Source organism: Apteryx rowi, unplaced genomic scaffold (assembly GCF_003343035.1).
Source record: "Apteryx rowi isolate R43461 unplaced genomic scaffold, aptRow1 scaffold_89, whole genome shotgun sequence".
In the NCBI taxonomy this organism is placed as follows: domain Eukaryota; kingdom Metazoa; phylum Chordata; class Aves; order Apterygiformes; family Apterygidae; genus Apteryx; species Apteryx rowi.
Genome location: NW_020451193.1, coordinates 975,796 through 990,839, shown reverse-complemented (window position 1 = coordinate 990,839; position 15,044 = coordinate 975,796). Strand labels below are relative to the sequence as shown.

Here is a 15,044-nt window from a genome sequence, read left to right as displayed (position 1 = left end):
GGAAAGAGAGAATAATTTGATTTGCGACTTCTTCATAAGACTATACATAGCCTTCAGAATCTGTGAAAGATCAGCTTCAACAAGATCATTGTGATTACTGAGAACGGGCCCATGTGATCATGTCAGACAAAAAGTAGCAGTAACATCCTGAAGTACGTTTAGAAACCACCTGTTTTCATTCAGTTGTTACCACCATATCTTATTATTAAAATTATTTAAAAGCAACCTAAATTGTTCAAATTGCATCTATTCTGTGGTTTAGGCAGCTAGAAGTCTAAGAACTTCAAAACTTGAGTTTTTTCAGCTTTTTTTTTTTGACGTTTTAATTGTCAATATTTAAAGAAACTGAACAATACATAATCCATAATTTTGCAAAGGTCTGGCTGAGAAATACAAATATCAAAGGATTATTATTTCAGAGATTTTTTGTTCTTACCAGTTCTAAAACTCTGATGAAATAAAGACCTTTAGGGATTTGAATGTGGAGGACAGTTTCATATGCATCATCTCCAATATTGAGCAGAGAAATATTCAACAACAATGTCTTCGTACTTCCAACAGCAAGATACATTTTCTTATCATTAGGCCTATAAAAATAACGATCAGAATATAAGTGAAAAACAATGTGAAGAACAACACAATGTGAAAAACAATATAGAGCTTATATGCAGAAAAATAACCTCCACTGCTCCTTTAGTTAACTTCATTTTGCTCTAGTATCTGAAAAAAACTCAGCTGGAGATTATGAGGAAGGTATTTACTCATTCCTTTAACTGAAGGTACCACAACAGTTAGATGATGGTCTACTCCAATATTGTACCTTTTAAGCCCTAAGGTTATTAATGTGAGAGCAAGAAGGGTGTTATCAAACCAATCAGGTTCTGCCTTTTACAGGTCCCTTCCTTTACAGAAAAGGATAGCAATGTGCTACTGCTACAGTATTTTCAGATATTATTTCAAAATTCAGTCCTTTGCAGAGAGGTACCATGAAGTCTCTGGCTCCTGATGTGAGTACTTAGTGCATTAAAGAATACTAAAAATATGTATAAGCTATGTCTCAGATGTTACAGTTCTGATCCAATATATTACATGAACATAAATATGTAATTTATTAAAAAAAAAAGAGATAGTAATTTAAGTTCTTTCATATTACAGTATTATTATTTGATCTCTCTGGTCACAGTCCTCAGCTCTCTTTAGTCAAGGTATAGGATTGAGTTAATATGGAACAGGTCACAAGGAGGGTAAATGAACATGTCTGTCGTAGGTTCTATGTAATGTTCAGTAATCATGTTACAAGTAGAGATACCCTATGAGGGTCTAAAAGTAAACTTCAGCTTGACATTAAAGTTTAATTAAGACTTGTAGAAGGGCTGCCTAGAAATAGACATTTATCAGATATTCTGGCTTGAAACCAAAACATTAGTCACTGAACACCTTTGGGAAAGGAGTTGGCACTTAGACAAGTAACAGAAGGTAAAAGCACTGCATAAGCAGATAGGTTCCAAGACAAAAGCAAATTAAAGCAAAATACAATGTTAATATTTGAGTAGCTTGACTTTAGTTTAGTTTAAATTTTAAAGCTATTTTATTAGTTATCTATTTACCATTCAACTTTCTTTTATACATTACCACTGAATTTGTTAACACCGTCACAAAGATGCCCACCAGTTTAACACACAAGTACACAGAAGTACCAGGTACGCATCTGGGACTACAACAAAGCTTAACTACAGCATTTCCCTGGTAATCATAGATCATTAAAAAATGCATGATGCAGACTAGAAAACCACAGAGCAGGCCAGAATCTAAGCAATTTAAAGAGAACATGAAAGTGTATACATGAAGACTCATAACTCAGTAACTAAGGCATTACAGTGACACCCCTACTTGATGTCATTCTTTTCAAACTAAAACTGTTTGCTTTGCTGTTCATGGATAATGAATGCATTCTGTCTAGACAAAATAAATGAATCCTTCACAACTAACTAGTTTTTAATCGAGATACTGGAGGCACAATGTAATATAGGGTGATACTTCACACTTTATTAAGATATTTAGCCTATTTATTTACACTGAAAAGCTGCTATTGTTCTCCAGTACCTAATGCCAAACAGATATGTTGTGATCTGTTTTCCTTTCTTAGAGCTTTGAAGTACTTAAAAAACTGCATTGCTAATATCACAGATGAAAATGCTGCACATTTTTTCCCTGAAAAGCTCAAAATTATTCGAACGAAATAAATCTTAAAGCCTCAGGAAAAGGAAGGGCTGAGGACTTACGGTATAGGCCTTATTCTGGGAGCTATGAAGATGAAATTGTTTGTGCTCAGAATCACACAGGTGTGATTAATCAGTATTACGTTGACTGTCATCACCTTTGTGTGTCATTCTAGGTTGTTCTACAAGATAAACTTAGTATTTCGATTAAAATAGAATCAACTTTAAAAGTGACAAATTACACAGGAAAGCCCAGGTCACACGCAAAATACCTAACTAGCTGAGATTCACAAGTACAGCTTCCCTGTTTTTGCACACCAATAGCCCCTCATTCCTGCTTCTAAGCATAATATTGAATAAAGAAAAAAGGTTGGGATGATAAGATATTAAAATCAAATAATTAAAAATTATCTTGAGTAGAAATAATGGTACATGGTTTAAAACTTTGGAAAGATGATGATGAATATCTCACAGAGGATTTTTTAGTATAGTACAGATTCTGCAACTCTAATTTGAATTATATTTAAATACTTCGACAGTGTATTAATGATCTTGCATGATAATAGAATTTAAACAAGATACATAATTGGAAGGAAAGAAAAACTGAAACATACTGAAAGGGATCTAAAAAAATAGGGATGTAAATGAAAAAAAATGCAAAACAAAATTAGTTTTGGAAAATGCAAGCTAGTTCACCTAAGGAAAAAGACTCTAAACCTCACAAAATACCCAACCAACTGGTGTCTCAATCAGCAGCATAAAACTGAAGATATAATATTCTTAAGTGAATAAGGAAAAAGAATCACTTAATTATTTTATAATTGAGATACTAAATATAACAATCTTTTAGTACAAAACTGAAGTATCTTCTTTTGTACAGTGCAAGTATAGTATCTTAATATCTCCATAAGAGTAGCAGAAGTAGTTGATAGTTTGTCAATTTAACAGTAGTTATGGGGTCTACCTATTGAATGTACATTGAGCTCTCTACCTTAGCAAATTTATGTGTGAAATGTAGAACTACAAGTTTATCTTTTTGTCAAGCAGTTATGCTTTATAGGCTGTAAAATCTTATGATTAGGCAAGAATAGTTCAATTATATACATTTCTGTTACATTTCCTGGAAGATTTATAATTTAGAAATATTCTTCAACATTATTCCTTGTATTTTTTCTAGGGATTCCATAGTCTACTTTTGCAAATTAGTTTTCTTTATGTACAAAAGATTAAGAAACAATTTAGATAAAATCTTATTGAGTCACTTTCTGCAAATGAAAGCTACATTATACTTACTTCGGAAAAGCAACTTTTCCAGAAACTCTCAGGTCAGCAGAACAATTTTCTTGGGAGCAAAGCCTTGCAAAAACAAACTATAAAAAAAAAAAAAAAAAAAGCATTTAGTAATACTTGGTGATTATACTGAGTAAAAGTATTTTCAAAAAAAAAAAAAAAAAGAAATCTATCACCTTGTTACCTAGTATCCGGAATTCGCTAATAGTCCTTGCTCATAAAAACAACTCTTTCAGGCTATGATTTGCCATTTTCCAAACACATTCTGTGTATCTAGAATAACAACATTCTATACCAGTTCTCAGTCTCTCACAGTTAAACCAGTGGCTTGGTGTCAGCCAACTTTAAAAGCAGTACATAAAAAGGGCAGAGTGTTTTAATGGATCCAGAACAGAGGCCTCTGCAATCTCTCCTAATGATATGGAACAGTAAGTCTTGCAAGAGAGTTTTATTACACAAACTTTACTTATCGTATTGTAGATTTGATGAGCCTAGAGATACCATGGGCTGGTTGTGTCAGTGCCTTGGTTGTCAGTATTCTACAGAGCACAATTATGTCCCTATATTCCACAAGAGCCTGTCTCTCTCTCAGACTGTGTAGTTCCTAAAACAAAATACTGGATGAAGACCAAAGGGAAAAAAATGCCATTTAAAAGGAGCTTTCAGACATCTTGAAGTTCTGATTGTCAACTATATCTGAATTATGTGAAGCTTACTGTTTGTGAGAAGTCATAATATTTCTATGACCATCTGGTCATTAAAAATTCAGAGCATCCTGTCTTTTGCTTAAGTCAGAGTAAAAGTCTCTTAGGTCTGGGGGAAAAAAAAAGTCAATTTCATATTCATTTAAGGATACAGAATATGCTGTTCCCCCCCGACTGCTTTTGAAAACCTGGAATACTGTCACAGAATTAATATTTCAGCAACATTGTTGAAACAGTTTAAAACAAACACGATATTAGATATTTAACACAGAATTCATTTTAAAGGACAATTTTATACTGGAAAGTGACTCATCCTGTGTAGCTGAAGAAGTTATAAAAAAAAATTCCAGAAATATATTTTAAAGGATGAATTACATACCCGTGTGCTCCAAGATGTGTGTGTACGTATATGTGCGTGTATATATAAATTGTATATTATATATATATACACACATACATGTATATATTTACACATACATGTATATTTTATATATATATAATATTATATATTCTTAAAAGTTCTCTGCACACTTTTTTTTTAATCATAATATAAATTAGATACAGGTTCTGCAAACAAAATCATTTAACCAAAATTAAGTTTTTTTTTTTTTTTTAAAATCATACCAGTTTATTAAATAAGATCCAGGCACTAGGTGCTGGTCTGGAAAATACATTCCTTCACATGCTATTACTATGTGAAGTTTCTTTTATCTAAAGACTAAAACATGAATATTTATTTATTGCATTTGAAAAAAAATCATACACTAACCTTGCTTTTTATAACATCTTTTTCTTTTCTCCTTTGAAGAACTGGTTGAAGTGGTGAAAATTCTTCATTGCTTCTTTTTTGTAGAATGTGATGCCCCAGATGATAACTTGCTTCAACATGTATAGGAGTCAAGATATCCCTTACATCTTTCTATGAAAATTGGAAACCTAATGAGTTAATCATATAAGACAAAACATGTATGCATATGTTTTAAAGATTATAAAAATCCCTAGAACTAACCTAAAGAGGAACACTTATTTTTTACATGTAAAATAATTTCTTAAGCCATACTGCTCATGTATTTTTCCAGACATCTTTGTCACTTAAAAAAGTAATCAGAAATACAGAAAAGCATAATACATTCAATGACAGCATCAGGCATTTCAGAACTGAAGATTCTTTTAATAAAAGATGTTTGACTGAATAGCAACCTACCTTACTTCAGTCAACAATACTTCTTTACATACCTATGGAATGCTGTACTGCCCAATTACAAAAATAGGCAAAAATTCCAGACAAACAGAATGGATATTTCTGTATGAAGTCAAAAGGAGTTCTCCCACATTACTACTAAATCAGTTCACAACTGCATTTTATTTTTCTTCCTTTATATTTCCTACTTCACACTAAGAAGATTAAACTCCTCAGTAAATGACCATTTTGACATGAAACCTTGACTGTGTAGGAATGTTGCAAATCAGAGCCCAAATTATCTACTTGTGAAAACTGAACAGCTTGAAGCACTGAGTACTACAATAGCAAACCTGATTAAATTATTCCCTAAGTGTATGAGATAGACAGCCACTGATTGTCCCTCCACATGGCCACTACTTTAATTCTTATCTACAAGCTTGCTTTGACCAAATCGCATGTTATCTAATTCATAATAATTTTCCACAAAGTCTTCTCTGCATCTACTTTATATTACTTTCATTATACTAATTAGCTATTAATTACTCTTTACCCAAAAATGTAAAATGTACATGGTCTCTTGCAAGGATTGTACTTGACAGACATTCACACTTACTTAACTTTAGTAGCTTCATACAAGTGCAGAAACCTCAGTGAGGGGAAGGTGAGTTACATAATGCTGCAATTAGGAATTTTTAAGAAAATTGATTTATACGGAGGGAAAATTCTAATGGTAGACTATAGGAATGACAAGCCACATCATGTTCTTCCTCCTACACAAATACTTGCTGATGCTGGTAAAGCAATCTATACAAGGTCAGCTGTCAGTCAGATCCCTCTTAGCATACAAAACTCTTGTAAGTGGGCAATTTGCCACTGCTCCTTTAAGTAACATTCACTTAGGTGCAGCTACCAGTTGAGATGCATCTGGGCAATTTTCCAGTAGATAACAGAGGCTTCCTTTCCACCCTGAAGCTTTATCTTGAAGAATTGGCTTTTAATGATGTCATAAACAAAACATAAATAAAAGGAAGGAAGAAGAAAAATACATGGGAGTCTTTTTCTGTGCAGGTTTTATGTAATTGTAGAATATTAAGTCTGTTGATCCTGCACAGAGGCTGGAAAACCGCACCAGTCACCCTGATAGATGCTGGTTTCAAAAGGTCATGGAACTACTACCTTAAAGATTTTAAAGAAAAGGCTAGACAAGCTAGTTCATTATTTTATTATGCTTTCCCCCACCTCCATCTAAATATTCCCTGTCCTTAATATTTCTTTAAAGAATTCTTTTTCGCTTTGATAACATCTTACAGGAGATAAGTCTATTACTTCTGAGTTTAATACAACACAGTTCCTCTGTGTCCACTGTTCTGATTGTTTCACTGTGTACTAGGACTTCAAGTTCTTCCCATTTATTTTCCAATTTTTTTTGTTGGAGTAGACAAGCTTCTAAAATGTTTGGCAGATGGATTCATTTTATTTTTTTCTTGTCCAACCAATGGCCTTATGAATGTTCTAAGCCTTGTTCAGATTGTGATCGTTTGTCCTTTCAAGATAGATCCCCCATTCACGCTTCAGAGGCATTAATCAAACATGAATATCATTTCCTCTAGGGCAGCAGTGACCTTGAGACTATTGGGGGTTAGAATCTCACTGACTAGATTCTTATTAATTTGTTTCCAAGTCGATACCATCCTTAATCTCAAAGGATAGCTGCTGCTGGATGGATCATCAGCTTTCGAGGATACCAAATGGCCAACTTCCTCCTGCAGAGTAGCTAATATCATGTCTATTAATGGTGTTGGTACAGGCCTTCCTATCTGGCTGGCATCTTATCTTGCATGTTTCCAACAGCATCCTGCTGAATACGCATTCCTCTTGCAGAGCTTCTACCTCTGCAGCTTCTCTTCCTAAGCAATTCTACTAGCAGGTTTCTTCTGTGACAAAGGTCTTTTCTACATCTTCACCTTCACAAATAGAGAACTGTAACCACGTTCACTACGAATGCAGTCCAGGATTCAGGCTGAGATGTCCAGGAGAAGGATATGTATCTGTGCAGCCTTTGCTTATAAGAGTAGAATAGAGATCAGTTGTTGGCACAGTGCATGTTCTTTATCAGAATTGTTCAGCCCTAAATTCATTCATGAAACTCCCATGGGCTGCTCTTCCTCCCCTTTTCCACATCTGATTCTCTAACCAAGTATTTCCCTAGATGAGTGCTGCCTCCCTTGCAGGGAGAAACTGAAGAATTCCAAACAGGTCTTCTTGTTCATGCCCTGCAAGCAGGCCTTTGGCTCCTTGCAACAAATTCACAAAACGGACTACACTATAAACCTCCAGCTGCAGACTCACTTCTAGCAATCGATTCATTTCACCTCCTATGGATCAGGAATGGGTTCCTTTCTTATCAGGTGAGTCTACCTCTTCCACTCACAGTAAGAAGGAGTGCAAGACCTTAGATATGTTCTTTGAAATGGTTAAAAATTACATAATAAACATTCTCTGTGTAATTATCAGTTTAAAGGGTTTGCATTAACAAACAAGGTAGATATTAAAGTTCTGTCAGAATCATTCAGTAGAAAACGTATGCTATATCATGTTTCTTAGTTGATACAAAATTGGCATCAATCTGTGATCTGCTTTCTATAAAATAGGGTGGAAAAAAAGGCAAGAAATGCTTATATCCTTCATCACTGTGATAATTATTATGCACATTCTTGCTGACATAAGAGATGACAGGCCCATTGACTTTCCCATAAACACTGAAAAAGCACCAGAACTAAAAGGTCTTAATTGTGGAAGTTATCAACAGAAATATTGTACTTTTCTAATTATGTAATGGAGCTGTAAATAAAATACAAGTTATTTTGCAGCAGATGTCCTTTTAAAGGACAGCAAAGGATTTACAGTACAATACACATCGAAGATTACATTACCCTCATAAATGCTGGATGATCTTTGCAGGCAATGTTCTTGCTATAAATCTTTATATTTCCAGAGGTTGTATCAGATGTTCCATTGGAAGAAAAATAAAATCTCGCTTGTGTATCTGCTTTTCTGTTCACGTCCACACTCAGATTATAAAACAAAACTACAAAATTAAAATCAGGGAAAATAAAAGTTACAAAAACTTTTTAGGCATAATAATTTTCATGAATTTATGATAAAAATTATATCTTCTGACTCATATTCTCTTGAGAATGTTCCATAATATCAACCTCAAAATGCTCCCTTTACAAATTCCCTGAGACAAATCCACCGCTAATGAAAGCTTCTAGCCCTCTGAGAATTGATTGCATAGTGATTGATCCCAGATGCATGCTTTAAATGAAACTCGTTTTAGCAAGTTCTATTTATATTTTTCCACCAGAATCTGTTTAAAGAAAACTTGCTTCAGTTACTTACGGGGCTGACTTTGCCCCAAGCTTTTAATTTTTCATTTTATACTGAGCTCAGATTAGTGGATTATTAAATACCAATATTATTATTTTCTAAATAGGTTCATTTCTTATTCAAATGAATACATTAACTGGATTTTTTTTTTTCCAAGCAGCTTACCAATATAGCCAGGTACCTCTCGTCCTGTATACGTAAAGCATATCTTTAAATTCATACAGATGGCAGGCTGGTCATTTTCCATGCAGTTTAAATTAGTTCGATTTATTGAATCAGGGTGTTTTAAAGAAGCTTCAACAATTATCACTGGTTTTGTTCTAAGAATACAAAAGAGTTAACGTTCAGAAAATGCTTCAGAATCAACTTACAGAATCTCTTCAGAATCTATTTTTTATATTTTAAAATTATCATTTTTAAGGTATCTTCTTAAATTATGCATTCTTAAGAATCCAAATAGCTGTCTGTATGTGAAATTTTTATTGCCTCAAGGAGTTTAAGAATAATATTTTCTTTTTCTCCAAGATGTTTAGTTAAACATACCAGTTATAGAGCATTCTAGAGCTTAATGACTGAAATTCAAAACACCACAAAGAGCAGCATGAAGCCAAAACATCCTACTATTTTTTTTTAATTACATCTAAAAATTTACAATTAAATTGCATGATCTTTAAGAATTGAAACGCAACAACCTCACCTCAGCAGCACAGCAGAATTGGAGAGAAATGCACCAACTGCTACATCTGTAGAAATAAACAAAAAAAATAATAAGCATCTTTACTCAACAAGAATTACTTCTCAGGTACAAGCATTTTGTAGTACACTCGTTTTTGGATAGCATTAAAACACTCTTTGCCCATTATTTATTATAAGGGTTATGTTAATATTCAAAGATGTACTTATCTGTACAGAAAATGATTCCTCAGACACTTGCTCCCTGTCCCTTAAAGCTGCATACTAATTTGTCTGGACTTGCAGATATTGGTAATGTGATGATTTGATTTCCATGCCAAGTTTAAGGGGCTGACAATGAAGCACAATTCAGCTGAACAGGAGGTCCTTGCCTCCTTTGTAACTCAAATATTTAGTTTTGCTGTATATATACACATACATAGATATAGTAAAATTGAATTTTTATATATGTATGAAGTGTGTTTATATATATTTATATATAAAAACTATAAATAGACAGATATAAAAAAGTATAGATTTGTTATTTTATTCCAAATTAACAGAAAACTATTCATGTGATAAGGGAAGAAATATACACAGTACAATTTCTCAAGTGAGAAAACAAGAGTAAACTTTTCAGATGATGAGAGCACAGCTCCCTAAAAAGCAACAGCAGATGGCCTGAAAGCACAGACTACCTGTTCACTTCCTGTTAACCCAGTATTACAAATTCACATTTCTGTGGAAATAGTCAGAGCACACAAAATTAAGTTTATGATAACTTTATGCTTTTATACCCATAGGGGCAGGACAGACAGTACCTGATCTGACATAACACCTATCTGTACAATGTCAAAATATTTTGGCAATATGTTTGAAACAATGAGTATATATTTGAAACCAGCCAAATTGTTTTATACCAAATTAGCGCTTCTGTGTCACACCCACAAGAATTCCACAACATTCTTAATCCAGTGCTCTGAACCCCGAGGCCATGGAAATTAATTGCTGATGAACAGCCTGAGAGTCACTGAGCTAAACAAGTCATGACAAGATCCAGACTACGTAAAGACATATAAGATTTTCAGGTTAGCACACTAACCTGAAGAGTAGACATACTTTTGGTGACCAACCTAGCTCACTGTGACATTTGCAGAGGAAGTGGTTGCCATAAAACCAAAAATCATGTTTTTCTTCCTCCTCTGTACTATGCACTATCACATCTTTCTGAGCCCTTCGATAATAGTTAGATGACCGTAAAAAACTGACTGCTTGCCCTCAGTTTTACCCCATCATTTTTTTTTCTTTCCCAAATGCAAGATATGACATGTCATCTTAATAACAGATTTTGCTCTTGGAAGGAGTAACAAGGAGCATGGTTGGGTTGTTCCCTATTCATTTCTACTGTCACATAAACAAAAATAAACAAAATTGTTTAATTCACCTTGATAACCATTGTTATCTGCATCAATGCCGCTTGATATGGATTGTCCAAACATGCTTAAAGCATTACTGACATGATGTCCTTGTATTCTCTGAAGGAGAGGGGAAAAATAAAAGAAGATTATTCTTGGAAGCTAATCTTTGAGTATGTTAGCACAATCGTCCTGCCTCTGAAGGCAGCTACTTGCCTGTGAACGTATACCTTTGAAAGTAATATTCCTCCATTGCTGCAAATATTATACCCCCAGAAATCCTGTCTGAAGCCTCTAAAACTTTTTTTTGTTACGGGTTATATATTATGACTAGAAATCACAGGCTATGTAAAAATATTCTGAAATTCATTTGTTTTAAAGTAATTCAGCTGTTCTGAAGGTTAAATTACAGAAAACAGGCTCAAATTTGAACTCAAGGCTTTTCTGGATTGATTTTTTTTTTTTTTTTTATAATAGAAAAAGCATACCTGTGAAAAGGATGGAGTTATTCCATCTTCCCTGCCATTGTATATATAAATAACTCCTTTTAGATTATCTTCCTGTGGAGCCCCAATTGCTACATCTGTAGAAAAACAGTTTAATGAGAGATAGTAATAATTTTTAAGTCTTTATGTTACATGCATATTATATTATTTGTAGAATGTCTGCAGATTTTTATAACCTTTTCAGCAAGAGAAATCGGCAGACTGTACCATCCCTATGACAAATGTAGATGCATTTATAACAAATATAGGTGTACACCACTTGAAAGCAGAGATCTGATCTGGTAATCTGAGAAGTGGATGCTGTACAGCTGTGCAATTTGTATACATCTGATTTTGACCACAGTTGTTTTCATAACAGCTTCAGAGTGACAGCTCATTTTGCCTCTTGGAGGAAGCGGAAGGGCTCCTGGAACTACCCAGTTTGGAAAAGGGACTCATGATATGAAGAAAATGGCTGTATAGTTTCTGTCCTCTTTCATACTCATGCTGCAGATGGAGCTCAGGTGGCGCTCAGACATCCCAAGGACAGTTCACAAAAGTCTTGCCCAGCACCTTCATGATCCTGGCAGTGGCTAAATTCACAACTTGCATCTTGCCTTCACCTGAGAGTTTCCCAGGCACCATCAGCTCTGCTTCTGAAAGTATCCGACCTTGAGTAGGCAGGTGTCTAATCTTCTACACAAAAATAACCGGGCTGCAAAATATAGTCTGGATCATCCCCAGGCCCCAGTTTGGTATATATGCTTTGAATAGATCTAACAGATACAGACACTAGAGCTCTCACTCTCAAAATTCTGCTTTCTTTTATAAGGGACCATTGAGTAGCACTCTGTATTTAATAGTCTAGCGATTAGAAAACTTATCCCAGAAATGAGACTTGGACTACATGCAGTCCTCAGCCTATGGAAATTCAAACCCATCTCTCCCGCATCAAGACAAAGCATTTGCTATCTTGTGAAATGTGTGGCACTGAGCAAACATGACACGTGTTGCAGAAGAAAGACCTTGCCTATGTAACTGCTGCATAGATTAACTTAGCTGTGAGCAGGGAGTCTTGGTCCTGGTACTTGCTCTCAATACTGTTTCTGTATTCAGTAAGTGTAAAAAACAAACTAGCCTGACCAAGATGACCCAAATCCAGGATCCCTCATGCAGCATAAATATACTAAGCATGGGATGAAAGAACAATACCTTTAACTCATACTTATTTCCACAAACAGGTAGGTGGAAAAAAAATATGGGTTTTCTGAAATTTTAAAAATTAAAACCTAAAGAGTTAGAAACACGTATATGGGTTGTCCATACTGTAGTAAAAAGCAAAATTAGACGTACCGACAAAAATGTTCTCTTACATACAAACATAGGTATTATGGAAAAAAAACCCAACAACTTTCTATTCCAAACACTTTGGTGGGGCATCCATGACTCTACAGAAAAAGCCTGAATCATGTTATTCTATATAATACCTTCATAATACCTTCTGACAAAAGGACATTTTAAAATACCCAAAGGTACGTAATGGAAATGACAATTTTTCTGCCACTTCAGTAAGATACCTTTCACAGTTGTTTTGTAAAATATTTTTACTTAGACAATCCTCTACATTTCTGTTTTTACTTCTCATTTCCCTCCAGGTCTGAAATACATGTCTACTAAGACTTGCTACCACCACTCCACCTACCCAAGATGGAAACATGACACAGAATAAAATACATATGTCAACTTAGGCATGAAACTTTGTTACCACAGAATTCAACACTGCTGTGAAAACAGTCAAAACTGATTTTTTTTTTTTAAATTGTATATTTCAGCTACATCTTAACTCCTGAACTGACACCAAAACCTCTTCATACAAGGCATTTTACAAACATTACACAACACAGCAGAGCCTCAAAGAACATATAGCAACGTAAAGTGCTTATAAAATAAAAATACAGAAAAGCAGACCGTTTCAACAATAGCAAGATACATTCACTTTAAATTAGAAAATAAAATTAATGTCACTTGATAGAGATGAAAAGAAAGAAGGTGCTCCCAAAATGCAGCATTATTACTTCATGCAATCAAATTTTGATTTGCACACAGATGTAATCACAGAATAAAGCAAAAAAATCATTAAAATTGAGTTAAGAGGAAAAAGCAATGCACTACATTCTTAGGAAACTGTAAGTATAGCATCACTTTTTAGTCTTTAATGGGCTGAATATTACTTTTATTCAGCTCATGTACAAAGAAAAGTTAAAGAAAGCCAAATCATGATGCATGTTATGCCTGACCAAATTGATATGACTGAATTCAGAAGCAAGTGCTAAAAATTAAGGCAAATAGAATAATACAGACCAGGACACTAACATCATTATGCCTGAAGCACTATGGTTCTGGAAAACAAGGGCCAACCACAGGCATTAATTTTTTTCAGTCCAAAATCTGTTTTCTAACAATACTGAATTTGGCCCCTAAGAGGCTTTCATGCAGAGTAGCCAAAATGATCATGGCCTTTAAAAAAAAAATTGCCTTGCATTTCTGAAACTATGATGATTTTCCTGCACTCTGCTATTCCCACATGGGTTAAATCACTGAAGCACAAGTACTCTTTACATTGACTAAAATGAACGATTTATTTTCCTCTGAAATGTTCTTAACAGCTGATAGGCTTGAATGGGCATTCAGCATGGAAATGAAGGTAGCTGGTTTAAACAAAGGAATATGTTTTATGCCTAGATGATTTAATCCCAGATGGGTGTGCTAACACAAACAAACAAACCCTTAACAGCCCTTACCAAAACATTACCAAAAAACCCCCTGGTTCAAATAGCCAGAGGACATTTACCAAAAAAGAGGGGGGAAAAGGAGAATGAATTACAGTATCTTAAAATTCACCAGTATAAATTAGTAATTGTGAAATTTCATTCACAAATGAAACATAACTGAACTATCTGCAAATTTGAAAGATGGTATGTTGCACCACACCAAAAACACAAGAAAAGCAAAGTTCTGATGACTTGGCTTAGCTGAATGGTTCTCTGATTGAATCCATACTGACTGAATCCATACTTCAGTGACTAAGATACGCAAAACATGTTATGTCTCTCTACTGGTGAGATGAAAATAGGACAGCCAAGTTATGCTGTCTAATTAAAGCAAAACATATGTTTGGGGGGGGTGGGGTTAGGTTCTACACCAACACGCGTGCCATTATCTTCACAGGGCTGATACTAAAGGTTTATATCATTGAAAAAGTTGGCTCTGCTGTGCTTTTTTATTACTTACTACAGACAAATGGTCCCTATCACCCAATTTCTCTTCATATTTTGCTTCCAGCTGTTTTTCTTACAAGAAAAATCTCTTTTCCTACTGTCACTAAATATCTCCTCCATCTTTTTCAGCTCCCTTCAAAAGTTTACTACGCCTTCCCCTGCAGTTTTGTGATGCCCATTGTATGTTATATTGTGTCATATACCTATTTTGCTACGCTGCTATTAATTTGATTTTACTTCTCTGTTCCTCAGCCCTATATTTGGATATTGTTTTCCTTTGCAGTTTACAAATGCTTTGGGGCAAAACCAGAAGGTTGTGTGCAAAATGCATAGTACGTTTTGACTTAATAATGAGTAGGTAATAACGGGTAAGACTTTGTAAACAAGTAAGAAATGTTCTCTCGTTTG

The 15,044-nt window shown here is 34.5% G+C and overlaps 1 protein-coding gene across 1 annotated transcript in view; it reads right to left on the bottom strand.

Annotated features, from left to right (window-relative positions):
• ITGA4 (integrin subunit alpha 4) overlaps nucleotides 1–15,044 on the bottom strand; it is a 42,965-nt gene that overhangs the window by 10,241 nt on the left and 17,680 nt on the right. Inside the window, exons 12-19 of the mRNA XM_026090977.1 lie at nucleotides 11,362–11,456; nucleotides 10,903–10,993; nucleotides 9,484–9,529; nucleotides 8,952–9,106; nucleotides 8,330–8,484; nucleotides 4,983–5,132; nucleotides 3,513–3,589; nucleotides 437–587 (exon numbers count right to left, since the gene is read on the bottom strand). Coding sequence (XP_025946762.1) covers nucleotides 437–587; nucleotides 3,513–3,589; nucleotides 4,983–5,132; nucleotides 8,330–8,484; nucleotides 8,952–9,106; nucleotides 9,484–9,529; nucleotides 10,903–10,993; nucleotides 11,362–11,456 — 920 coding nt within the window. The remainder of the gene's footprint in view (nucleotides 1–436; nucleotides 588–3,512; nucleotides 3,590–4,982; nucleotides 5,133–8,329; nucleotides 8,485–8,951; nucleotides 9,107–9,483; nucleotides 9,530–10,902; nucleotides 10,994–11,361; nucleotides 11,457–15,044) is intronic.